The sequence below is a fragment of the Ahaetulla prasina genome, chromosome 6, assembly GCF_028640845.1.
Source record: "Ahaetulla prasina isolate Xishuangbanna chromosome 6, ASM2864084v1, whole genome shotgun sequence".
Lineage (NCBI taxonomy): Eukaryota > Metazoa > Chordata > Lepidosauria > Squamata > Colubridae > Ahaetulla > Ahaetulla prasina.
The window spans coordinates 66,899,332-66,925,793 of NC_080544.1; the positions used below are offsets into that span (position 1 = coordinate 66,899,332).

Consider the following 26,462-nt stretch of genomic DNA (forward strand, 5'->3'; position numbering starts at 1 on the left):
CCTTTCTTCCCACACCGCCGGCATGTTGCGTCTTTAAACCTGCAGCGTTGGCGCTGATGCTGCCCTCCGCAGCTTCCGCACTCGTCACGGTCCTCAGTGTCGCGCTTCTCGGTCCGGCAGACCGCTTCCTCATCCTCGCCTCACCTTCGGATTCGGACTGAATCTCCTCCTGGTGTACTGGCGTTGGCTTTGCGCCGCCTGGGATTGAAGAGGCTTTTGCAGAGTCTCTGCTGCCTTAGTAGACATTTCGTGTGCCCTGGCCTCGCCGAGAGCGGTGGCTAGTGTCAGGTTGCTCCTGGCTAGCAGTCGCCGCCGTAGGCGGATGTCCTTGACCCCTCGGATGAGTTGCTCGAGTAGCACTTCGTCTAAGTCTCGGTATCCGCAGTCCTTGGACGCTCTTCTCAACGCGCCATGTAGTCACCGATGGACTCGCCTCCATCTGTCTCGTTCTCCGAATTCGAACCGCTGCACGTATTTGGTCGGCGTCGGTGCGAAATGGTTCTTCAGCAAAGTCTGCAGAGTCGGCCACGATACCGATTGTATCGGCGTTGGCTCTGCCAGGGGCTCCGCAATCTCGGATACCTCCGGCCCGCCATGCCTCAGGAAGGAAGCCCGTTTGCGGGTAACAGGGATCCTGTAGTTCGTTGGCTTCTAGAAAGCTTTCAAACGGGTCATATATGTTCCCCATTTCTCCTTGCCGGGTTGTACGGTGCGGGTGGCGTGTTTGCCATTTCCGCTTCTGCCCTGAGTTTGCTGGGTTCGAACTAGCGTGCTTCAGCTCGGTTCTGGTTCTCCTTAGCCTCGAGATCCCACCTTCGTCGCCAATGTTAAGTTCGGGAAGTAACGAGGCTGGAGACCAGGGTAGTGACAACAGCTCTTTAATATATGGTGAACCCAGCAACAGGCTGGGGGAAAAACCTCTCCTTTTATACAGTTCTGCTGGAGGCTTCGTCCAATCAGCAACGTGCTGATTTCCCGCTCAAATATTTAAAGGCACAACTGTTAATACATAACAGGAACTTTAAAAATAAGAAGAATCATAAAATCATAGATTTGGAAGGGATTTTGGAATTCACTTAGCCAGCAGTAGAATCCAGAATTACAGCATTCCAGACAGTTTGTAAAGGAATTTAGGGTGGACCTTAGGAAAAGCTGAAAGAATTGCTAAGGAAGGTAGAGGGAACAAACCATTAAGGAGGGACTTGAAGAAGTTACTGCACAGTTTAGACACTGGAACCAATGGAAAGAAACTCAAAATAATCCTGCCTTGATGCTGTTTGGCATAAAAAGGTTACCTGGCTATCTTTCAAGATTCTGTTATTTGACCTTACAACAGTAAAGTAGAATTCATAGAATATTTTTTGATGGCCTACTTTGAAGAGCTAACTTAGATGGTCTTCTAGCCTTTTTATAAACATCCCCAGTGAAGAAGAATTTGCTATTTCCTGACACAATCTATTCTATTAAACAGCTACTATTATAGAAATGTTTTCCATGTGTCCAACTGAAACCTTATTTCTTATCATTCAAACTACAGTTTTTACAGAACACCTCCCTCCCAGAAAACACTTGGTCTTATTTACATATTTATTTACATGTTATTTTTCGTAGTCACGCAAATAACCTGGGCGTCTCCTAGTTCTTTCTGACCTCGCGGTTCAGTTCTGGGTGGTGTTTGAGCTGGTCGGAGGGGCTGTTTTCTCCTCCCAGCTCTTTCTCTAGGCCAACGGGCTCTGGATTATTGGCCGACTCTTTTTCTTGGCCATCCGGCCTTGGATTAATTTTGGGATTTTCCTTGCTGTTTCCCTCGGGGACCTGATGGCGTCGCTGGAACTCTGGGACCTCAGCTAAGTCTTGCGCCTCCCCCGGGTCATTGTCAGCTGTGGATTCAAAGTGGTATTGGTCATTACCTGTCTCTGTTGGTTTGGTTTGGTCAGTTATTCGTTTCCTTAACTGATCTATGTGGCGCCGCCACATTCGGTTGTCTGGTAGCTCTACCACATACGATTTTGGCCCTGTTACTTTTGTTACTTGTCCTGCGAGCCAACTAGGGCCGTCCCCATAGTTTCGGGCCCACACCCGGTCGCCTATGCTCATTTCCCTTGTTTTTTCTAGCTCCCCCTTGTAACCCTCGGGTGTGTAATGGGGTTCAAACGGTCAAGTGGGCACGGAGTTTCGTCCCATTAGCAATTCGGCTGGGCTTTTCCCAGTGGCTGTGCTTGGGGTTCTGTGCTGGACGGCTAGGAAAAGGTCTATTTTTGTTTGCCAGTCACCTGGCTTGAGCCTGGACAATGCCTCCTTAGCGCTCTGGACGGAACGCTCTGCAAGGCCATCCGGCGCAGGGTGGAAAGGTGCAGAGAGGGCATGTCGGATGCCTTCCTCTGCCAGGTACTCTTCAAACTGGGCTGCCGTGAATTGGGGCCCATTGTCGGACACCAGAGTGTCCGGCAACCCGTGAGTTGCGAATAGGTGGCGCAGGGTTGCGATTACTGCTTCGGCTGTGGTGGACTTCATAAGTATGATCTCTAACCATTTGGAAAATGCGTCCACCACCACTAGGAATGTTTGGCCGTGAAAGGGGCCAGCAAAGTCAATGTGGATTCTTGACCAAGGCCCTTGGGGCTTTTCCCATTCTCTGACTGGGGCTGTTGGGGGTAGCGGTCTGGACTCTTGGCAAGCTTGGCATTTCCCTACCCTCTCAGCAATCTCTGCGTCCATGAGTGGCCACCATACATAGCTTCTAGCTAACCCCTTCATCCTTACGATGCCTGGGTGACCCTCGTGGAGGAGGTCCAATACCTTGCCCCTTAACTTAACAGGAATTATTACACGATCACCCCATAACAGGCACCCCCCTTGAGCCGAGAGCTCATCACGTTTCTTAACAAATTCTTTGAACCGTTCGCCCGCAGCGGCCACCCTCTCTGTACCCAACCGAGTACAGTCCTTAACACAATGTCGGTATGATGCCCGAGCCACTTCCTTTGATGTGACTGGGCCAGAGTCCAACGAGTCAATAAGGAGGATGGGTGTCCCGGAGTGGGGTCTTGATCGCCCCTGGCAGTGGGCATCGGCTCAAAGCGTCTGCATGCCCCACTTCTTTCCCGGTCGATGCTGCAGCTTGTATGAGTAAGCGGCTAAAATATAGTCCATCGAGTCAAGCGTGGCGAAAGTGCCACAGGCGTTGGCGGTCGCCAGCCAGTAGTCCCAATAACGGTCTGTGGTCAGTCACGATTTCAAAATTCCGCCCAAAGACATACTCATGGAATTTTTGACCCTGATACAATGGCTAATGCTTCTTTGTCTAATTGGCTGTAGTTCCTCTCTGGGAGGACATCGTTCTAGAGTAGAACGCTATAGGGGCTTCTGTGCCGTTTGGAAGTCTATGGCTGAGTACAGCCCCACCCCATAAGGTGACGATCGCAAACCAGCACTAGGGGTAGTGAGTCGTGATATTGGATGAGCAGGCTATCACTTGAGAGCAGGTTCTTTACTGCTTCAAAAGCCCTATTTTCTGACTTTCCCCAAGACCAAACAGTATTTTTCCTAAGAGCCTATGCAGCGGTTCCATAGCAGTTGCTTTGTTCTTTAAAAGACCGCGTAAAATTAACCAATCCCAGGAATGCCTGCAGCTCTGCTTTGTTTTTGGGCGCTGGAGCCTTCCTAATTGCCTTAACCTTGCTCTCAGTAGGGTGAATTCCTTTCTTGTCTATCCGGTAGCCCAAGAAATCGACCGATTCGACCCCTATCTGACATTTATTTGACTTGACTTTTAATCCGGCTGTCCGGAAAATGCTCAAGACCTTTCTTAACCGCTCCCCCAATTCCTCCATGTTTTCCCCTGAAATTAGGACATCATCAGTAGGAACTACCCTGGGAGCCCTTGCAGTAGTCGTTCCATCAGGTTTTGGAACAGCCCTGGTGCCACACTAACCCCAAATTGCAATCGGGTGCACTTGAATGCCCCCTGTGCGTCAATCGTTTGGGCTTCGGCTGTGCGGGCGTCTACTGGCAGTTGTTGGTAGGCTTGGGCCAAGTCTAACTTTGCAAAGACTTGCCCTTGCCCCAAGGAGTGCAATAAATGTTGCACCACGGAACCGGGTAGCGCTTTTCTGTAAGGCTTTGTTAAGCGTCGCCTTGTAGTCAGCGCAAATTCTAATGGACCCGTCCGATTTGATGGGGGTGACGATTGGCGTCTCCCACTTTGCGTGATCGACTGGCACCAAAATTCTCTGGCTTATGTGCTTGTCCAGCTCCTTATCAATTTTGGTTTTAGGGCAAAGGACTCTCCTCGCCTTAAGCCTAATGGGGGCTACCTGGGGTCTAAGTTGAAGGAAATAGGGGTCCCCTTGTACTTGCCCAGGCAGTCCTTGAAGACATCTTGAACTCGTTAAAGAGAATGTCTTTCAAATTGCAGTCACTTCTGTAGATGCCAGTCACTCCCATGCCCAGGGCACGAAACCAGTCTAGTCCCAACAGACTGGGCAGAGTTCCTTCGACGATTGTGATGGGCAGGGTCTTTTTGTGAGGGCCGTACTCGACTCGGACGGAGGTGGTCCCTCGAACAGGGATGCGATTCCCCTGGTAGTCGTGCACTCGTAGCCGCTGTGCTTGCAAATGGCGCTTCGCGACGGACGGCAGTGACTTCGCCAGGGTGTCCCAGGACATGATGGTGATCGCTGATCCGTGTCTACTTCAAGCCTGCACCGTACTCCCTCGATCTTGGGCTTTGTAAAATCTTCTTTTCCACTTTGGTTGAGGCGGCCTATAATGACAGTCGTTTGGTTAGACTTCGCCTTTCTTGTTTGAACCAATCGCGGGCCGCCTTTCCGGTTCCGCTTTGATTGGCCGATTTGAATTTTCGGCGGGAAGGTTGGGCGCTCTGCAAACCTGAGCTAAGTGTCCTTTCTTCCCACACCGCCGGCATGTTGCGTCTTTAAACCTGCAGCGTTGGCGCTGATGCTGCCCTCCGCAGCTTCCGCACTCGTCACGGTCCTCAGTGTCGCGTTTCTCGGTCCGGCAGACCCCTTCCTCATCCTCGCCTCACCTTCGGATTCGGACTGAATCTCCTCCTGGTGTACTGGCGTTGGCTTTGCGCCGCCTTGGATTGAAGAGGCTTTTGCAGAGTCTCTGCTGCTTTAGTAGACATTTCATGTGCTCTGGCCTCGTCCAGGCGGTGGCTAGTGTCAGGTTGCTCTTTCAGCTTATGATCCAAGGCATCCAGATATCTCTTTTTTCCATGTGCTGCAACCCAGTATGATCTTCCCCAAACCTGCAATTCTAAATTATATCTGATTTTTCCTACTGAAATGGATTAAATTGTCCTGTTGAAAATGAACTAAGTAACTAAGTATGGTTTGACAAAAAGTCGGACATGACCAAACAACAAAATAGATACATGTGTTGATACTACCTTTCATCCTTAGAAACTTTGTTTGGTTACGGTCTTTTAGCTCTCAACATCCAAATTCATTTTCAGAGTCAATAACATGAAATGCAGGCCATAGCCTGGCACCAATAGTATGATGTTAGAGTAGGTTTATACCTACCATCTCTGACCAGTTCCTCCAAAAGACCACCCCACTCTGAGCGAAAGATATTTGCACCAGTCAGGCTGCCATCTCCTCCCACTTATGACTGCATTTCTTTTCCTCTAGATCCCTTGTCATCTTGGTTGTTCTTTTCAAGGAGGCTCCAGTTGGTCACCATTTAAAATATTGTGCCCAAGATTGGAAGTATCAAAGCAGAACAGAGAAGAACAATGATTCTTTTTGATCTTTACTCTAGAGATATGTTGATGTAGTTTAGGATTGCACATGTATCATTTTTGTAGCTGCATTACACGGTTGCTCTTTCAGCTTATGATCCAAGGCATCCAGATCTCTCTTTTTTCCATGTGCTGCAACCCAGTATGATCTTCCCCAAACCTGCAATTCTAAATTGTATCTGATTTTTCCTACTGAAATGGATTACATTGTCCTGTTGAAAATGAACTAAGTAACTAAGTATGGTTTGACAAAAAGTCGGTCATGACCAAACAATAAAATAGATACATGTGTTGATACTACCTTTCATCCTTAGAAACTTTGTTTGGTTACGGTCTTTTAGCTCTCAACATCCAAATTCATTTTCAGAGTTAATAACATGAAATGCAGGTCACAGCCTGGCACCAATAGTATGATGTTAGAGGTTTATACCTACCATCTCTGACCAGTTCCTCCAAAAGACCACCCCACTCTGAGCGAAGATATTTGCACCAGTCAGGCTGCCATCTCCTCCCACTTATGACTGCATTTCTTTTCCTCTAGATCCCTTGTCATCTTGGTTGTTCTTTTCAAGGAGGCTCCAGTTGGTTACCATTTAAAATATTGTGCCCAAGATTGGAAGTACCAAAGCAGAACAGAGAAGAACAATGATTCTTTTTGATCTTTACTCTAGAGATCTGTTGATGTAGTTTAGGATTGCACATGTATCATTTTTGTAGCTGCATTATACGGTTGCTCTTTCAGCTTATGATCCAAGGCATCCAGATATCTCTTTTTTCCATGTGCTGCAACCCAGTATGATCTTCCCCAAACCTGCAATTCTAAATTGTATCTGATTTTTCCTACTGAAATGGATTACATTGTCCTGTTGAAAATGAACTAAGTAACTAAGTATGGTTTGACAAAAAGTCGGTCATGACCAAACAATAAAATAGATACATGTGTTGATACTACCTTTCATCCTTAGAAACTTTGTTTGGTTACGGTCTTTTAGCTCTCAACATCCAAATTCATTTTCAGAGTTAATAACATGAAATGCAGGTCACAGCCTGGCACCAATAGTATGATGTTAGAGCAAGTTTATACCTACCGTCTCTGACCAGTTCCTCCAAAAGACCACCCCACTCTGAGCGGAAGATATTTGCACCAGTCAGGCTGCCATCCCCTCCAATGACGCATAAATTAGTGATGCCATGTTGTACCAGATTGTAGGCAGCTTGAAGGCGACCTTCCCGTGTGGTGAAAGCTTTGCAGCGGGCACTGCCAATGATAGTGCCTCCCTTTAAACAGAAAAGAATAATTATGAATTAAACAATTAGATGACTGTAGGAATTAACAGGAAAAAAATGATATTGAAAGTGTACGAGTTCCAATGGGAAAACTATTTTGGTGTTTTATAAAAGGGAATACATTAGAAACAAAAAGGCTTTGTGGCTCTTGGTTTGAACAGGTTTAAGTTGGTATATATATTTGTTTTGAAAGCACAAACCATGAATTTATAAAAAGAAAACATACTTTTTTTCATTTTTATATTTTTTAACATTGTGAAGATTGGTGACAATGTGCAGTCACTCACAAGATACCATTTTTAACAATCAATCCATTGCAGAGCTGAGTGGAAAATATGCTAAATTCTGGAGGAAGTTATTTGTTTCTCTCTTATATCCCAACCAGATGGCTTTTGGAATGATAACAGGAAGTTATTACAGTGATATGTGCCACTGAGCAATGTCAGCTCCAATAGTCTTGAACAAGGAAACTGGGAACAAAGGGTTGTTACATTAGCATTTGACCTTTCTGTTCATCCCATCACAGATACCTCTTAATTAACCCAATTTTCTGTTGCTATGCCCCAAAGAACTTAGCAGATTCTGCTGCTGTTGCTGCCTGGTATTGGGAACATAACTGTCATTGAACAACCAACTTCTGAACACTTTCCTCTTCAGCCAATGGTGGGATTCAAGTAATTTAACAACCGGTTCTCTGCCCTAATGATTTCTTCCAACAACCAGTTTGCCAAACTGCTCAGAAAGTTAACAACCGGTTCTCCCGAAGTGGTGCGAACTGGCTGAATCCCACCACTGTCTTCAGCTCAGGAAAAGGAAAACTCCCTTGAAGGTTAACATAATAAATCTACATCCACTGACTTGCAGCTTTCGACTATTACTTGTAATGCAAATAAGGGCCAAACACACAAAAAGTATGGATTTAATTAGTTACAATGCTAGCAAACTGAAGAGAAATATGCTGAGGTCAGGAGTGGAAGAGCATGTTGCTAGAAAGGTTATTATTTTTTAAATTGGACTGCTATCAAAACCAGTTAAAGCGTGCAAATCAAACTGGTTTAACCATTAAATGTTCTCCTTTATAGAAGATTTGGGGATAATTTATATGGAACATAAAAGAAAACATGGCACAGACATGGCAGCTTTGCTCAAGCCTGTATTTATTAGTAGCAGAAGTTGCATCAGCAATAAAGGAATACAAAGAAAGAACCATCCTATAGAAACATGCAATACCAGAATGTTACCTGACAGAAAGGAAACATACCAGTCAAACTGGGAAAGGCTCTAAGAAGAAGGAAAAATGCAACACTTCTGTAAGTGAGGTGGGTGGATCTACTTCAAAGGTATTCTGACAGTCAGGTCCATTAAAGAAGCAATTCCAGTACAATCCAACCCTTAGCTCCTATAGATATAGCTAATATTTTTTAATGAAAAGAATAATCTCAAAATTTTTACCAAAGACAACCCTTTCCATTTTTCAATGAGAGACCCAAATTTAGGGTTATGTCACTAGGACAGCAATTTCTAAATTGATCTTGTTTAAATAGCAATAGTACTTAGACTTATACACTGCTTCATAGTGCTTTACAGCTCTGTCTAAGTGGTTTACAGAGTCAGCATATTGGCCCCAACAATCTGTGCCCTCATTTCACCGGACACTGGACATCCTACTCGGAAGGATGGAAGGATGAGTCAACCTTAAGCCTTGTCAGGATCCAACTCCTGGAAGTAAACAGAGCCAGCCTGCAATTCTGCCTTCTAACCACTGGACCACTACCTCTTAAAAGTATTGAGACTGGAATTTCAAGAATCCCAGAGATCCAGCCAAATGCTAGTCTCACTAGAAGCTTCTCTGGAAGATGGTAGATGGATTTTGGAAAGTTGAATTAAAACATTTGGTTACCATGGTGAGGATGGGGACATGAGCCATTAATCTGCACTATTTAAATGCCTACATTAAGTGGATAGAGGGGGGGATTCCGATAAAAACAACAACACTGTAAAACCCCTTATATAATTTCCTTAATCTGAAAAAAAGTGAAAAGCCAATGTAGCAGAAGTTCACAAAATTGAAGAACTACATCATACAAAAGTTTACAGTACATGAGAAGTCATTTTCACTTAAGGTTGAAGGGATAAATAAAAAATAATATTATCCCCTTATTTTATTGTTTTCTAATTGCTCTTGCTATGCAACAGGCTCAGGCTTTCCCAAAAGTGGGACAAAGGGGAAACCATAAAGAGGAAAATAAACAAATAAATATGCAAGAGAATCAGAACTATCACATAGATTGCTCTGAACATTGGATGAGAAGAAGCTATGTATCACATGTATTCAGGAGATCTAGATTGGTGGGATATATCAAACAGGGAAGACAGGGTTTTATCATTTTAATTGTAATTTTAAATTTTGGCCTATTTAAATAAGTTTTTTAATTAGTTTTTATTTTGTATTATATTTGTATTTTTATCGGGCTGTAAACCGCCCTGAGTCCTTCGGGAGATAGGGCGGTATAAAAATTCGATTAAATAAATAAATAAATAAATGAATGAAACCAACCAATTAGAAAATTTATCTGACTGGATAATCTCAATGGAAGACATTTTCTAGATCTTCCTAGGAAAATAATCTTTCCTACATAAATTGCAGTAAAGTTTACAATAATAATTTCATTCAGAAAGGAGCCCTGCAAGATTCAATTCATTACCAAGATCTTCCCAAATAGCAAAGTTGAACAAGCTCTCTGCCTGAGTTTCTTGAAGAGCTTCTATTAGCATGAAACAACATTACTAGTCTAGAATGATTTCGCAGCCATGGTCACCTATAGAAGTAAATTTAAGATTTTCAATTTAATAAAATGTAATAAGAACATAAGGAATATCAGTGCCTGCAGTCCCTTTGCTCCTTAGTTTTGTTTTAAAGAATAAACATATAAAAAATGAGATAGTTTTCCATTAAATCTGAATCATGGAACTCAGAGAGGGAAGAAGTCTAACAAATCAGAATTGTAAGCCACTATTCATTTTTGGCTTAAAATTTCTGTGTTTTGTGCTTAGATAATCCATTAATTCCCTATTTCAAGAGCTGGGCTCTTTCTGGTTTCCCAGATCATGTGATTGTATGAATGAAAGGACTGTGCACATTAGTATCATAGTCCACCATATTAATCAAGCCGTAATTCCTGGTCCAAAATTATGGGCATTGCTAGCTAATATAAGGTAGTTGTTCATCTCTTGCCATCCGGAAGCAAAGAGTCACAATATTATAATGCTTAATAGCATACATTTAGTACTCTACGATTTAATTAGCTGAGCCGTAACTGTTTCTCCTGTACTGAATTCATATAAAGTACTATAGATTCTTCCTTGAATAGATTCCTTTTCTTCCTAGTAACGAAGCTTTAAAAATAAAAATGATTCATATCCTATTCAGTAAAATTTGAAGGAGCACTGTTATTAATAGAAAGCAAGGTATGAGAAAATAGAGGCAGCTCAAAGTGATCTGACTGATAAGCACTGAGTACTGGGACTGAGTCCCCTGACTATGTCTTAGTACAGTATCTATTTTTGATTCTTCCTGAAAATGGGTATCAATCATTACCCAAATTCAAAAATTTACACTTAATCCAAATTACTCAGAGTTACAGTAAGTCAGAGCTGTGTATCATGAAAGGCTTATGTAGCCACAAAGAAACGAACATGAGACCTGTATAATTACAGAGTAAGATGTTAAGAAAGATTAGCCTTACCAGCTGAATAATATTGGACACACTGAGCCAATCTGCTTGCTTAATATTTTCTCCTCCTTCAACTAGTCCCTCATAACCCTGAGAAGAAAAAAAGAATGTTTTTGCAAAAACATAACTGTACTACCAAGAAAACTTTATTATAGTTAATTTGCAACATAGGGAATTATCTATATCCCAATATCCTTGGTTTTACCGATTTGTTCAATTTTACTGCAGGTTGTTACAAGAAGCAAAATTTAAAGCAGGACATATACAAATTTGCTCCACCATGCATTCTATCTAAACTGCTTTTCATAAAATTGCAACCATGCAAAAGACTGACAAATGGTGGAAGATCTTAAATTAAAACATTATAAAATATAATAAATATACATTATCAAGAAAATATCCAATACAATATAGCAAAGTTCACCCAAAGTAGTAATGCAGTATGTTGACTGCTGGAAGCTAATGTTTTTACAATGCTACAACAGAATTGGAAAGCTAGCTGAACTGTGGAAAAAAATCATGGAAATTTTGTCTGGAAATAAAAACAGCTAAACAAACAAGTAGCCCGAAACAAGGAATGTGTGGCCTAGTTAACATGTTGTTTGGTTCTGATTTGATCAGCATTTGGAGGGCCATATGTTCCTTACCAGTTTAGCTATATTTAGTTTGAATTTTCCTCCTGCCAAAGCTGCCTAAATAATTTACATCTATTCTGCATTTATAGTTAGAGGTTATTAAGAGTGAAAACATTATTTAACTTGTCAGTGATGTTCCTCAACCTTTTCTTAGATTTTCCTAAACTTCCTAAGATTATATTGATATTTGATCCTTTAATTTCCCCAGAAGACTGCAGCAATTAAAAAACACCATATCCACACAGGGGAATTTTTTTTTGATAATAAACAAAAAATGTGAACCTCATATATCAGGAACACTTTAGCTCCAACATATATTCCCATGCGTGTTACAGCTCGAACAGCAGCATTCATACCTGGAAAGATGGAATACAAGTTAAATTATGATCTTGTCTCAGACAAATTGGTGCAGTATTCTGCTAGTTTATAATAATAATTTAAAAAAACTGCCCTTCCCAAAAGTAGCATTTTCCAAATGTTGCAGTTATAATTCCCGGAAATAAGCTCAAGTCTCTAGAAGAAAGTATTGTAAAAACATTCCTATTCAGGGTTGTAGTGGGGTTTTTGTTTGTTTTTTGTTTTGCTAGATACTTCACAAGGAATTTGCACTTCACTGTAACTGAACAGAGGCAGAGTTCAAATTTCAACATACAAAGAATATATATCACTGAATACATCTGAATAAACAGTGAAAGAATTGCTTCTTGTGCATATACAGGGTAGCACATGTATTGTCTTATGTTAGTAATGGATTAAAATTCCTTGGAAAGAAATAAAATACTTTTGTACACAAAAATAAAGTAAACAGATAACAGATTAACAGAGTTGGAAGGGACCTAATAGGTCATCTAGTCCAACCCCCTGCTCAAGCAGGAGATCTATACCATTTCTGACAAATGGCAGTCCAATCTTTTCTTGAAAGTCTCAAGTGATGAAGTTCCCACAACTTCTGAAGGCAAACTGTTTCATTGGTTGATTGTTCTCACTGTCAGAAAGTTACTCCTCATTTCTAGGTTGAATCTCTCCTTGGTCAGTTTCCATCCATTATTCCTTGTCTGGCCTTCAGGTGCTTTGGAAAAGAGCTTGACCCGCTCCTCTCTATAGCAGCCACTCAAGTATTGGAAGATGGCTATCATGTCTCCCCTAGTCCTCTTCACTAGACTAGCCATGCCCAGTTCATGTAACCGTTCTTCATGTTTTATTCTCCAGTCCCCTAATCATCCTCTGCACTTTTTCTAGAATCTCAACATCATTTTTATAGTGTGGTGACCAAAACTGGATGCAGTACTCTAGGTGTGATCTTACTAGGGCTTTATAGAGTGGTATTAGTACCTCACTTGATCTTGAGTGTATCCCTCTGTTAATGCAATTTAGGATTGTGTTGGCTTTTTTAGGTGCTGCTGCTGGCTCATATTTAGCTGATTGTCCACTAAGACTCCAAGATCCCTCTCACAGTCACTGCTATTAAGCCTGATTTTCCCCAGTTTATATATGGATAAATAATATATATAAAGAATAGTAGCTGGTAAGGGAATAAAACAATACAAATGAAATTCCACAGAAATTGCACAGAATGGATCTCTTATGAATAAAATATCTGTTTGTAGTTAATAATGTAAAAATGGTTTAATTTATGCTTAGCTGTTAATAGAAAATGCCAAAACCGGGTTAGTTGCTTCTTCCATTTGGGAGAATGTGAGAGAAAAGAGAAAAGAAACCCTAAAAGAAACTCACAAAAAATACAGTTCAGAGAAACAGATCCAACTTTCTTTTTTCTTTTAAAAAAAATTAATCTGTCATTACTAACAGAGAAAGTTTTTCCTCCCATCAATTCCATCTGCAGATTTCTTAACCAGAATGAAAGCAACAATATTTAGATTAGGTGGCAGAAATGCAATGATGAAAAAGATACCATTTGCAACTCAGATACCATTAATATTGGACCTAGCCATTATATAATTGAAATTGAGATGCATAACATAATATCTAAGAACATCACATGCCATTTCTTAAATCATTAGCATAACAGTGAAACTTGATGTCTATATGCTACTTTTCATTAGGATTATCAGATTTGGGCTGCAAAAATCCAGACAGCCACTAATGGCAGCAAATAATAATAATAATAATAATAATAATAATAATAATAATAATAATAATAATAATAATAATAATAATAATAATAATAATAATAATAATAATAATAATTTAATTTGTATACCGCCCTTCTCCCGAAGGACTCAGGGCGGTTCACAGCCAAATAAAATCGACAATAAATAGATACAATACAGTAAAAACAATGATAAAAAACTTATTAAATTTGGCCCATAACTAAAATAAAACCATAAAACCCCAGTTAAAATACAAATAATAAAACTAATTCTATGCCAGTCCAGCACGGAAGAATAGATATGTCTTCAGCTCGTGGCGGAAGGTCCGGAGATTAGGAAGTTGACGAAGTCCTGGGGGAAGCTCGTTCCAGAGGGTAGGGGCCCCCACAGAGAAGGCCCTCCCCCTGGGGGCCTCCAGCCGACATTGTTTGGCTGACGGCACCCTGAGGAGTCCCTCTCTGTGCGAGCGCACGGGTCAGTGGGAGGCAAATGGTGGCAGAAGGCGATCCCGTAAATACCCCGGTCCTAAGCCATGGAGCGCTTTAAAGGTGGTAACCAGCACCTTGAAGTGCACCTGGAAGACCACAGGCAGCCAGTGCAGCCTGCGCAGGATAGGTGTTATATGGGAGCCACGAGTGGCTCCCTCTATCATCCGCGCAGCCGCATTCTGGACCAACTGAAGCCTCCGGGTGCTCTTCAAGGGGAGCCCCATGTAGAGTGCAATGCAGTAGTCCAGGCGAGAAGTGATGAGGGCATGAGTGACCGTGCATAGGGAATCCCGGTCTAGAAAGGGGCGCAACTGGCGAATCAGGCGTACCTGATAAAAAGCTCTCCTGGAGACGGCAGTCAGATGATCCTCAAAGGACAGCCGCCCATCCAGGAGAACTCCCAAGTTGCGCACCCTCTCCATCGGGGCCAATAACTCGCCCCCAACAGTCAGCCGCGGCTGCAGCTGGCTGTACCGGGATGCCGGCATCCACAGCCACTCCGTCTTGGAGGGGTTGAGTTTGAACCTGTTTCTCCCCATCCAGACCCGCATGGCCTCCAAACACTGGGACAGCACTTCGATAGCTTCGTTGGGGTGGTCTGGGGTGTAAATGTACAGCTGTGTATCATCAGTGTACAGCTGATAGCTCACCCCAAAACCACTGATGACCTCACCCAGCAGCTTCATGTAGATGTTGAACAGGAGGGGCAAGAGAATCGACCCCTGCGGCACCCCACACATGAGGTGCCTCGCGGTCGATCTCTGCCCTCCTGCCAACACCATCTGCAACCGGTCGGAGAGATAGGAGGAGAACCACCGAAAAACGGTGCCTCCCACTCCCAAACTCCCCAACCGGCACAGCAGGATACCATGGTCGATGGTATCAAAAGCCGCTGAGAGATCTAAAAGGACCAGGGCAGAGAAATAACCCCTGTCCCAAGCCCTCCAGAGGTCATCAGTCAACGCGACCAAAGCTGTCTCTGTGCTATACCCAGGTCGAAAGCCGGACTGGAACAGGTCCAGATAGACCGTTTCATCCAGGTACTGGGGTAACTGACGTGCCACCACACTCTCAACAACCTTTGCAATGAAGCGAAGGTTGGAGACGGGACGATAGTTTCCCAAAACAGCTGGGTCCAGGGAAGGCTTCTTGAGGAGGGGCCTCATTACCGCCTCTTTCAAGGTGGTAGGAACAACACCCTCCATCAAAGAAGCATTAATAATCCCCTGGAGCCAGCCTCGCGTAACCTCCTGTGTGGCCAGTACCAACCAGGAGGGACACGGGTCCAATAAACATGTGGTGGCATTCAGCCTTCCCAGCAGCCTGTCCACATCCTCAGAAGCCACAGTATCAAACTCAACCCAGATGTTCTCCACAAGACTTGTCTCCGCCATCTCGCCTGGATCTACCCAATTTTGGTCCAGTCCATCCCAAAGCTGAGCGATTTTATCGTGCAGATACTTACTAAAAGCCTCGGCCCGCCCCTGTAACGGGTCATCCCGAACCTCCTGATGTAGGAGGGAACGGGTCACCCGGAACAAGGCAGCCGAGCGGTTATCTGCCGATGCAATAAGGAAGTAACGTAAGTACGCTTAGCCTCCCTCAATGCCACTAGGTAGGTCTGAATAAATGACCTAACTAGTGTTCGGTCAGCTTCCGAATGGCTGGACCTCCAGACGCTCTCTAGGCATCTTTTCCGGCGCTTCATCTCCCTCAGCTCCTCGGAGAACCAAGGAGCCGGGTGAGTTCTACGCCGGGTCAGAGGCCGCAAAGGCATGACCTGGTCCAAAGCTCCAGCCGCAGCCCATTCCCAGGCCGCGACTAGCTCTTTGGCCGAGCCATGGGCCAGATCTTCAGGGAACGGCCCAAGCTCCATCAGGAACCTATCCGGGTCCATCAGGCGCCTGGGACGGAACCAACGCATTGGTTCCATCTCCCTGTGGTGTTGAGTAGCAGTCCGAAAGTCCTTTAGGGTTTTCTGTATTTCTTTGCTACCATCTCAAGGTTATCTGGATATTTTTAATCCAGATCTGGCAATCCTACTTTTATAAAAGCTCCAAATATACCAAATGTATTACTAGAAAAAGCTTAGCTTTTCAGGAAAGGCTTTTACGGCTTTTATAATATAAATTAAAGGCCAATGAAATGGCTCAAAGTTACCTGATGAAAAATAACTGTGTTTTGTTGTGAATTTTCAATTTATTACATAATGCAATTATTAAAAAATGATATTGTTTCAATTTCTGACATTGATGTCACATATTTCAGCTGTGCTGGTTCCCAGGAGTCATCTCTAAACCCTTTTCCCCTCCCTGTATTTCCTTCAGGTTGGAACTTTCTAAAATGGAATATCCTCACATTCACTACACTCTAATTTATCTGAAAGGAAAGGCTCGTTAGAAAGCAGGAAATTGAAATGGACAAGTCTTCTAAAGAGATTGTTTTCCTTTATAAAATAACTACTGCAGGATGCAGATTGTTCCTTTTATTTACCTTTCAGTACTGATTCTTATTTGACCTTGACTGAAAAATATTTTCCTTTCATATATAGATATCAATTTGGTTTATTTTTACGTATTAATTTAAAGCTTTTATGTAGCCACCCAGCTTATAACTAACTCTGGATGGCTCTCCAATCAAAAATTGAAACAACATAAAAAGCATATTAAAAGTATTAAAAACTAAACATATTAAAAACAAAAACCTGTTGCCAAATCAAGCTTCCAATATGCAGTCACCTCATCTTATCTCAATGCTTGGGGAAAAAGTTAGGTCTTCAGTCTCTGAGAAGGCAAGGAGGGTACCTGAAGCTTAGGAGGCAGAATGTTTCATAGCAGAGGGGCTTCTGCAGAAAATATATGCTTCTTGACTCCCATAAGGTGTCAATGTTTAAAGAGAGGGACTAAAAGCATGCTTAGCCTATCTAACTTATAGGACGAGAAGATGTTCTTAGGAAAAAACAGTTCTTGGCCTTGTGCCATGTAGGGCTTTTAAGGTGATGACCAGCACCTTGAATTGTACCCAGAATGAAACTGGAAGCCAGTGCACCTCACACAGCAGAGGTATTATATGGGCAAATCTAGGGGCACCCACTACTGTCAATGTTGTATTCTGAGCCAGTCAGTCTCCAGGTGGTCTTCAAAGGCAGCCGCATGTAGAATGCACTGCAGTAAACCAACCATTGATGGTCAATGCATAGATGATCTTAAGCAAGGATTCCTGGTCCAGAAAAGGATGCAATCAGTAGATGAATCTGTGCAAAGTCGCTCCTAGCCACAGTTACCACGTACTCCTTGAGCAGGAGCCCTGAGTCCAGGAAGTTCCTCCAAATTACACTAGCTAGGTCTGGGGAAGTACCACCCCATCAAGAATCAATGGGCCCAGCAGACAAAAAAAACCTAACCACTCCAGCTTGCCAGGGTTGGGTCGAAGTCAGTTCTCTCCATCCAGACCTTTACCCCCTCCAGGCATTTGGTCAGCACTGCCACATACTTTGTCTTTTACCATTTGGAACATATTTCCCCAAGCCATAGTCTTCTAGAAGCAATTACCTACTAATTATAGTTAAATACATTTGAAGAGTACTAGATTGGAGAAAGTTACAGCAACATAAATTAACATAGATGACAGCAGAGGTGTACATGAAAAACAACAAGCACAAGGCTTATTTTGGCTTTCCTCAGGGTGAGATGTGATTCCTCAAATACATACTTCTGCGCTTCAGAAAAACACAAGTTACTTCAGATGAACTGTCACTTTTCTCCATCCTACTTGACTGGACTGTTTGTTTACTTGTGTTTTTACTTGTATTTTAAACACTTTTCCAAGAAGCATGAAAGTAACTGCATACTTAGAGTTTTAAAATATTTTTTTTTCAGTCTAAATGAAAAGGCTTTGAGAATTAAGTCTTCTCAAGGGGTTCACAAGAACTATGCAATTCAATAAATATCAATATCCTGCTCTGACAGCATCAAACTGTGTGCACATGAGTGAATCAAATACTGTTGTCATTAATGAATGAAAATATTTGTACCTCATGGTTGAAATGAGGGGTCATTGGAGCTCTGAGCTTGGTTGTTTTCTTGTGGAAGTTTCATTACCCAAACTAGGTAACATCATCACTGTTAGCAAGAAAACAACCAAGCTGAGAGGGTACCAAGGACCCCTCAATGTTGTTGCTGTCTATCAAGTAAATTTTGACTCCTGCCAGTTATACAGCTAGGGCCACACAGAGTTGTTGTTGTTTGGCAATATTTTAGGAAATGGCTTGCCTCTATCTTCCTCTAAGATAGTTTTCAATTTCTCAGTTGAGAATGAAGAAAGTATGACTGGCCCAAAGTCACCCTATAGGCTTTCATGCTGACGTGAGAACTAGAATTCTGGCCCCCCAAGGGTAATCCAGTACTGATAACTACATAGGATTTTTATTACAAATGATTTTTCTGTATGCAAAAGAAACAATTTATCTGTTTTCCATTAAAACAACCCCATCAGATTCTAACTGTGTGTGGAAAACCACCTGATTATTCTATATAGGTGGGTATTACGTCCACTGCTTTACAATCCGAACAAATAGAAACTTTAGCAGAGATTCATCCAACAGCAATGATAGGAAACACTATTTGTAATGCAGGTACAAATTACTTTGTCTTTGATCCCTGTGCCAGTGCCCTTAGGTTAACATTCTTATGTTCTCCGTGTATCGCAGATAATCAAGCATCCCTTGGCTGGTGAATCATGTTAAGACTGAGGTTTATGAATGGATCAAATTCTAGATAACTAACCAACTTGTCGCATTGAGCTATATCTTATTACATTGTTAAGTGTGATCTCAAAATAATAAGCAAACAGAAAGCAATATTATTAGAAAACATTCTGCTTAGGTAGTTGTCATAAGGACTGCCCTAGATCCTCTGACCTATTATATTTAAATGTATGGATTACTGTATGCCATGATTTTTTTTAAACTTTCTGGTTTTTCTTCTACAATGAGAATTTAACTACTTAGAGGTCTTAGGTTTTACACAAAACTATAATCAATGGTTGAGTACTAGTATTATGTAGGCTGAATTTTGTTTAACAGTGGTATATTGAAAAACAACATTTTTGTTTCAATAGTTTTAATTACTACGGTACTGGAACTATTTTATTTTTTTAAATTACTGTAAGCCACTTTAAGATTTTTAATGAAGTGCAGAAGGAAAGAAGGAATATAGACACCTACCTATTGCCATCTATAAAACATTTAATCTATCGCATCTAAAATCACAGGAATACATTCCTCTAAAACAGAGGTAGTCAACCTTTTTATACCTACCGCCCACTTTTGTATCTGTTAGTAGTAAAATTTTCTAACTGCCCACCGGTAATGTGCCGTGTACCATCATATGCACATGCCTCTCGCACATCGTGGATTGGGTTGGGGGGGGCGCGCCGGCTACCAGTTCTGCTTGTCTGTTACAGCTGGATGGTGTGGGGGGAGACACGCGAGCTATTCTGGGATGAGGCTCTTTTGTTTGCAGTCGCACTGTAGCGTTATTTAGTTTCACTTACGTAATGTGAACTAAACTTATGTGCGGGCAATACACATAGTATATTTTCAGAAATTTAAATTGTCACGGGGAATTTTATGAAAACCTAATGAAAATGTTTTTAAATAACGCTATGAAATTTTTTTAAAAAGTCAATTAAATTTAAAAAAGAAAGTGCTTCAGTATCGGACAAAACCCCTACCTCCCACCATGAAAGCTGGAACGCTCACTAATGGGCGGTAGAGACTAGGTTGACTACCACTGCTCTAAAAAATTTATCAAAGTTTTGAATGTGAATCAACATATTTTTTGTTTCTTTTGGCCAACAAACTTTTCTTATTCTCTGCATGAATCTCCAAAGCCAACTGAAAAAAAAGAAAAAAGAAAACACTTATTGGCCCAGGCCAAAAAGATCACATACTAGCTACTATAAATTAGGCATAAATGATTTCAGCATTAGTCACAGAACCAAAATAACAATTAATGTAAATGTAATTTACAGAATTCCCTAAACTCCAATCATAAAATAAATGAATCCAATGTAGCCTTTATTTTTATATAGGAATTAGTTTAATCATTTATTTTATCTCATTCAAGACTCCTTCAAAAAATTGTGTGATCAGACCTTTACAGAGATATTGAAAATTAACTCTGAACTCTTATGAACTCTGCTCTGCTGCTTGTTTTGCTTACAACTGCCTACTTGCTGCTTCTGGTTTTTTATGGATAGTTTGCGAGTTTCACATTCTGCTATATCTGCATTTCTGCATTGGTTCTGAAATTGTTTGGCTATATGACATCGATAGTGCAGCTGACCATTAGAACAAAAATCTTCATTTTGTCCTTTACTTGACCATAAGGGAATTAAATCAAATCTCACAACTTTCCTGATTATACCCAGCCCTTTTTCTCTTCCACTGTCAAGAAGGTAATAGAAAACTTGAACAATTTTCAGGACACAGTGAAGGCTTAGATGTGGATAAATAATTTGTAACTCAACTCAGGCAGATGAATCATTGCAGGCAAGACTGAATAAATAGCCTGTTTTAGATGGAGTGACACACTTGGCTCTAGGATCAAAATCTAACAACTTTCTGAAACCAGCAATGTTCCAGTCAGATATGGTGACTAGGAGTCCATTTATGTAATTTTGATTGCTGCAGGACTCACATTTCTTTCTAATGAAGGTAGTTCTTACTACTGGTACTGGGGTCACAATAACTGAAACATTACTTCCTTTTATTCAATACTGAATTGAAGATAAGGGTATACAGTTTTTTACAAGGCAAAGATCATATTTGATCTTTGACTGCTGTGTCAGGAAAAAGAGCATAATCAGAGCAAAGAAGCAGAAGAGACCGAGATGAAAAGATTAAATTAAAATTTTATTTAAATCACAGTTAATGATTACTCCCAAGACTTAATACTTTCCCCTTTTGTTACATTGCAAATTATAAACCAATAACAATCTCTAGAGAAGCTCTCGAGTGGCATTCTAGGTTTTAAGGAGCTGCACATAATGCCCCTATCTGATTCAGAAACCCCCATGTATGTCACAAAATAAATATCAGGTTTGTTGGTGGGTAGACAGAACTAAAGCGGCCAACCAATTGTGGACCTCCCACTAAGAGAATTAGGAAAGTCTATTATTTGCCCATTTAAAGTAAGCTGTTTTTGTTCTATGTAACATTGTGTTTGATTTAAAACGCAGTCAGGTCTGCTGCTTAATAAACTTACCCAAAGTCGTCTTCTGTACAAATTATTTTATATAAAATGAATATATAAAATAACCAAACAATGAAATTAGAAAATGGGAATAGAAGATGATTTGGAAGATACTTGCCACTTTCTTATCTCCTCAAAAATATGCTGCAAACCCCATTGGAATAGACAGAATTGCTGATATAATTCACAGTCAAAACACCCATTGTTTGAAAGGGCAACATATATTTTATACCATGGGGCCTCTGGTGGCTCAGCAGACTAAGTCTGTCTGTTATTAACACAGCTGCTTGCAATTACTGCAAGTTCAAGTCCCACCAGGCCCAAGGTTGACTCAGCCTTCCATCCTTTATAAGGTAGGTAAAATGAGGACCCAGATTGTTGGGGGCAATAAAGTTGACTTTGTACATAATATACAAACGGATGAAGACTATTGCTTAACATAGTGTAAGCCGCCCTGAGTCTTCGGAGAAGGGCGGGATATAAATTCAAATATATATATATATATGTAGGTCTTTGGTTATTCGGGTTTTCTCCCACGTAAAATTGGAAGTGTCTTGGCAACGTTTTGACGAAGTCTCATTCGTCATCTTCAGGCTTCAGCTTCGTGCTTCTGGGAGCAATGTGTGATTGCAGCTGTTTCTTCCTTTTTAACTGCTAGTGGGGGTTTGAACTGATTGGGTGGAGCTTGGCTGTGCTCTGATTGGATGGGGTTTTTTTTGTGCTCTGATTGGCTGGGGGTGTGTCCTGTGTATATAAAAGGCACCACAGACAGAATCAGCAAGATCCTCCACAAACATAAAATCAAGACAGCATTCTGCACAAACCAAAAAATATCCACCATCCTAAGAAACCCCAAAGACAAAATTGAGTTAGAAAATCAAGGAGTATATGAAATCCCATGCACTGCCTGCCCCACCACATACATCAGACAAACCAACAGAAGAATAAGTGCACGCATTGAAGAACACAAGAACTCAGTCAAAAAAGAGGAACCAACTTCTTCCCTGGTCCAACACCTTAAAGCCACAGGACACGATATTGACTTTAAAAAGACCAGAACTATCGCCAAAACTGAACACTTTAACAACAGAATAATCAGAGAAGCCATCGAGATAGAAAAACGCCCACACAGCATGAACAAACGAGATGATACCTCCTGCCTACCAGCCATTTGGAAACCTGCCCTTATTGACAAACGAGTCCCTAACACGAGGAATGACACCAGACCCACACTCACGAGGTCCACACAGGATGTCACCACCACACATCCATCCAGAAAGCAGACCCAAACCCACACTGATCAGGAAGCACGACCAAGGACCAGAAGCCAGACCGCAGCTGCAACATTAGCCATTTCAAACCCCTCCAATCCATACATACAGCAGACAGACACCCACTATGAAGATGTAGCACGACCACAAACACGAAGCCAAACAACAGCAATGCAGCTCACCAGCTCAAATCCCCCTGCAACTCAGACTAATCTGAGCACAACCAAGCCCCCACCAACACAGGACACCCCCCCATCCAATCAGAGCACAAAAAAAACCCCATCCAATCAGAGCACAGCCAAGCTCCCACCCAATCAGTTCAAACCCCCACTAGCAGTTAAAAAGGAAGAAACAGCTGCAATCACACATTGCTCCCAGAAGCACGAAGCTGAAGCCTGAAGATGACGAATGAGACTTCATCGAAATGTCACCAAGACACTTCCAATTTTACGCGGGAGAAAACCCGAATAACCAAAGACCTACATACAAACACCCGCGAAAACCTCAGAAAATATATATATATATATAAAAACTAGTGCAACCTATGGTTACAATTCTGTCCTTGACTGGTTTGTGTTAGGAGACTTCATCTGAAATAGGCTGCTGTTTCCAGCTCCATAGTTGGTTGTTCTTAACACTAGAACATTTCCATGTAATATGGAAAAAATGTCAACAACAGAGATTAGGAGGCATGTCATACAAAAGGAAAGGGAAAAAAAGGGAACATAATCTAGCGGCAATTCTGATTGTCCTAACTTCTGGAAACATAGCATATATTCCCCTGGTAAAAGGAGGAAATTGATATTTCAAAGATTTTCCCTACCTCAGGCCCCTTTTCTACCTACTACAGTACCACGTAGAAAGGAGCTTTGAAGAAAGAGGTCCGAAGGGAGGCAACAATTACTAAAGAAAATGGTTCAGCTGGATTCTTCTCAATTTCTTCCCCTCCCTATGAGAAAAATCTTAGAAGTTTGTTCCCTGATTTTAAAATAATATGTTTTATTTACGATGTTGATAAAACTTTGATTTTATTCTGTTTAGTGCTTTTTGGATAAAATGGACAAAATTCTCCTAAAGCACCCAGCTAATTGATGTGAATTGTATCAGTAGCATAATTACATAAATGTTGAAAATAGAAACTTTATTAGTTTCTATCTATCTATCTATCTATCTATCTATCTATCTATCTATCTATCTATCTCTCTCTCTCTCTCTCTCTCTCTCTCTCTCTCTCTCTATCATCTTTATTAAAGTAATATGAATTACAGACATTTAGCTTCAAAAAACACCTCTTACTCAGTTAACCTACAAAACTGAGGTTTTAAAAGCCTGTGCTATATAAAAGTTTGGCTTCTTATCCTGAAAGAATAAAAAAATATATATTAAGCTGCTATAATTCATAGGAATTACTTTGTAGGCAAAATCTGTTGTAACTATTCATTTTACATTTGACAGATTGTTTCATTATAACTGAGAAGAAACATTACATTGTAGAAAACAAAAACAAAGTAAAGGTTATGTAAGGCGACAGCTGTTGTAGAATAAAACACACACATACATTATGCACACCCATCAAATTTCATTTTTCTAAGACTCATCTGAGAAAAAGACAAGATCCAGGAATGATAGTTTGTTACAACTAAACTGATTATGTCATTACTGTAGATTATACTTCTTTCAACTCTCTATGTTACATTGTTGATTTAAACTATAGTAGCACTGATATGATTGAAAATATAAAACTGGAAACATATAAAGAGGGTTTGATTATTTTTAACATACACAAAAAGTTTTGAATTAAAATTTTATAATGAAACATCTTATTATTAAGCATCATTAATTAATCCAACGAATAACCAGTATTTCAACTGAGTATGCAGGCTTATTTTCAATTTTCCTTGGCCTGCATGAGTTTTTGTCATAATAAGTACAGTATTTTAATGACAGCGAGCAAAAAGTCAATAATACTTTCTGAATTTATACTTCCTTTTTTGTCAAGGACATTACAGCATACAACGTCACACATATTCTTCACTATATATTCAACATAGATTCTATCTATGGCATTCTATCCCTTAAAGGACTAAGGGTATTGATCTAGAAACAATAGTTGCTTGTCTAATCAATTTCTGTATATACAATATATATCAAACATAAATGACCCTAATATATTTATGAGGGAAAAAATCATTAGTCAATATAGCTAATGAACTATAAATCCAGCTTTAGTGTGCATATAACTAGCTTTAACAAGTTAACCATCTCACAAACTTTTAAAGATATTCAGGCAGGAATAGTTCTCATCTAGGCCCCCTAAATCATGATAGATCAAATGCAGTTAATGGGAAATGAAAACTTTTCCATTGACATATCCCAGTTGTTTAGTGAGGAGGCCTGCTTCAAGAAAAACTCATTGGATTAAGAGTTTGTTGTTGTCTAGGTGGTAATGAAATGGTTGCAAGAAAACAACCAAGCTCAGGGAACACCAAAGACCCCACAATATTTGTATTTCACAAATTAGCCAAACACATCTCTATACAATAAGCCATTTTCAGTTCTGGATCCCCCCTCCCAATGGCTTTACTGATTATTCGTTAAAATCCTATTCCTAAATAGAAGTAAATGATACAATTTGTATTTCATGTTCAAGGTACCCTGCATGAACATTCTTTGCTGCCCTACTGTGTTAGGGCTGCATTATGAAGCAGGCATTGGGGAGATGACGAATGACAGAAATTTAACGGATCGATGCTTTGATGAAAACGCAACGCAGCGATATCTGGGGTTGCAAAATTCCGGATGAAGACTAATGACAAAAAAAGGAGTCATTCGCATCTTTTTTTTTTTTTTGCTCTCTATCGCCTAGTTTAAATCGCTTAATATTTTTTTTTGGCAGTCCAGTTTTGGAAGCCTTAAAAAATGTGAACAGCGGGACAGGGAAATTTCATTAGCTCATCATGGAGGAAATTCCCTTCTGCGAATGTGCAGAGGCTGCTTGCGTCAAACAAGCACGGTCGTCACAGATTCCAGAACGCTGTGGCCGCAAAGGCTAGTAGTCCAAAGGGGAATCTCTTAGCCCTCTAGGTCTCAACGAGGCACCGCTAACCTCCGCCTTCCCCACGAGGAGGGCAGATGCCTCCGCCAACCTCCGGGGCGCCCTTATGCGGGCGCCCAGTAAAACCAGGCTTTGGAAAGGGAGGCGGAGCAGGAACTCCCTGGTGAAGGAGATTTCTGCAACAGGCCCTCACGGGCGATTTTTGCTTAGGGTTTTCGACTCTTAACCTCCATAGGGCAGAGGCTCTACTGCTTAAGCCTAGTTAGCAAGCTGTGTTCATTGCTAACCGCGCTCATTTGCACGTTGCTTCTGGCAGCACGTGACTCTCTCTCTCGCGCACACACCCATAACCCCAGTTGGCGTTTTTTGAGCCGGCTCGACTGAAGGGGACCGGGGCGACTGACCTTGTGCATCGCCGCCGCTGGTGAGCACAGCCAACGCTACACCGGCGCCCGCCATGCGTAGCTTCTCTAGGTCCAGCCCCGTTGAGCTTAGATCGGTTCCCGCCATTTTTCCAAGCCTTATCCGGGGTGCAAAAAATAAATAAAAAAATAAAAATAAAAATCTAAAGGTAAATCACGAGCAGCAACAGCGATCCAGGAATCGCGGCTTCGAGAAGCTCCGCCTCTCGGCTGGTCTTGGCCGATGACTTCGTCCCGGGGGAGGGGCTACCTGGCCAGCGCAGGCGCTGTGGTGGAAACGTTATCACTATCAATCTGTCTGCACCAGGTGTTGTTTTGTCATGAGCTGCAAGTGATGAAATTGGTTGATGGTAGTGATCAGGCTCCTACTGGGATTTGCTCCCTAAATTAATTTAAGTGCGATGGAGAAGACATGGAATCTCAAATTTTTCCAAGG

At 41.5% G+C, this 26,462-nt stretch overlaps 1 protein-coding gene across 4 annotated transcripts in view; it reads right to left on the reverse strand.

Annotated features, from left to right (window-relative positions):
* Nucleotides 1-26,255, reverse strand: part of PFKL (phosphofructokinase, liver type) — a 50,732-nt gene extending 24,477 nt beyond the window's left edge. The window contains exons 1-4 of one of the 4 annotated variants that reach the window (XM_058188158.1): nucleotides 26,009-26,255; nucleotides 11,706-11,779; nucleotides 10,801-10,878; nucleotides 6,856-7,045 (exon numbers count right to left, since the gene is read on the reverse strand). In XM_058188158.1, coding sequence (XP_058044141.1) covers nucleotides 6,856-7,045; nucleotides 10,801-10,878; nucleotides 11,706-11,779; nucleotides 26,009-26,114 — 448 coding nt within the window. In that variant the 5' untranslated portion in view covers nucleotides 26,115-26,255. Of the gene's footprint in view, nucleotides 1-5,549; nucleotides 5,623-6,855; nucleotides 7,046-10,800; nucleotides 10,879-11,705; nucleotides 11,780-26,008 lie in introns of those variants that run through there. The other 3 variants (XM_058188157.1, XM_058188156.1, XM_058188160.1) reach the window with 3 other exon arrangements.
* Nucleotides 26,256-26,462: the final 207 nt, after the last annotated feature.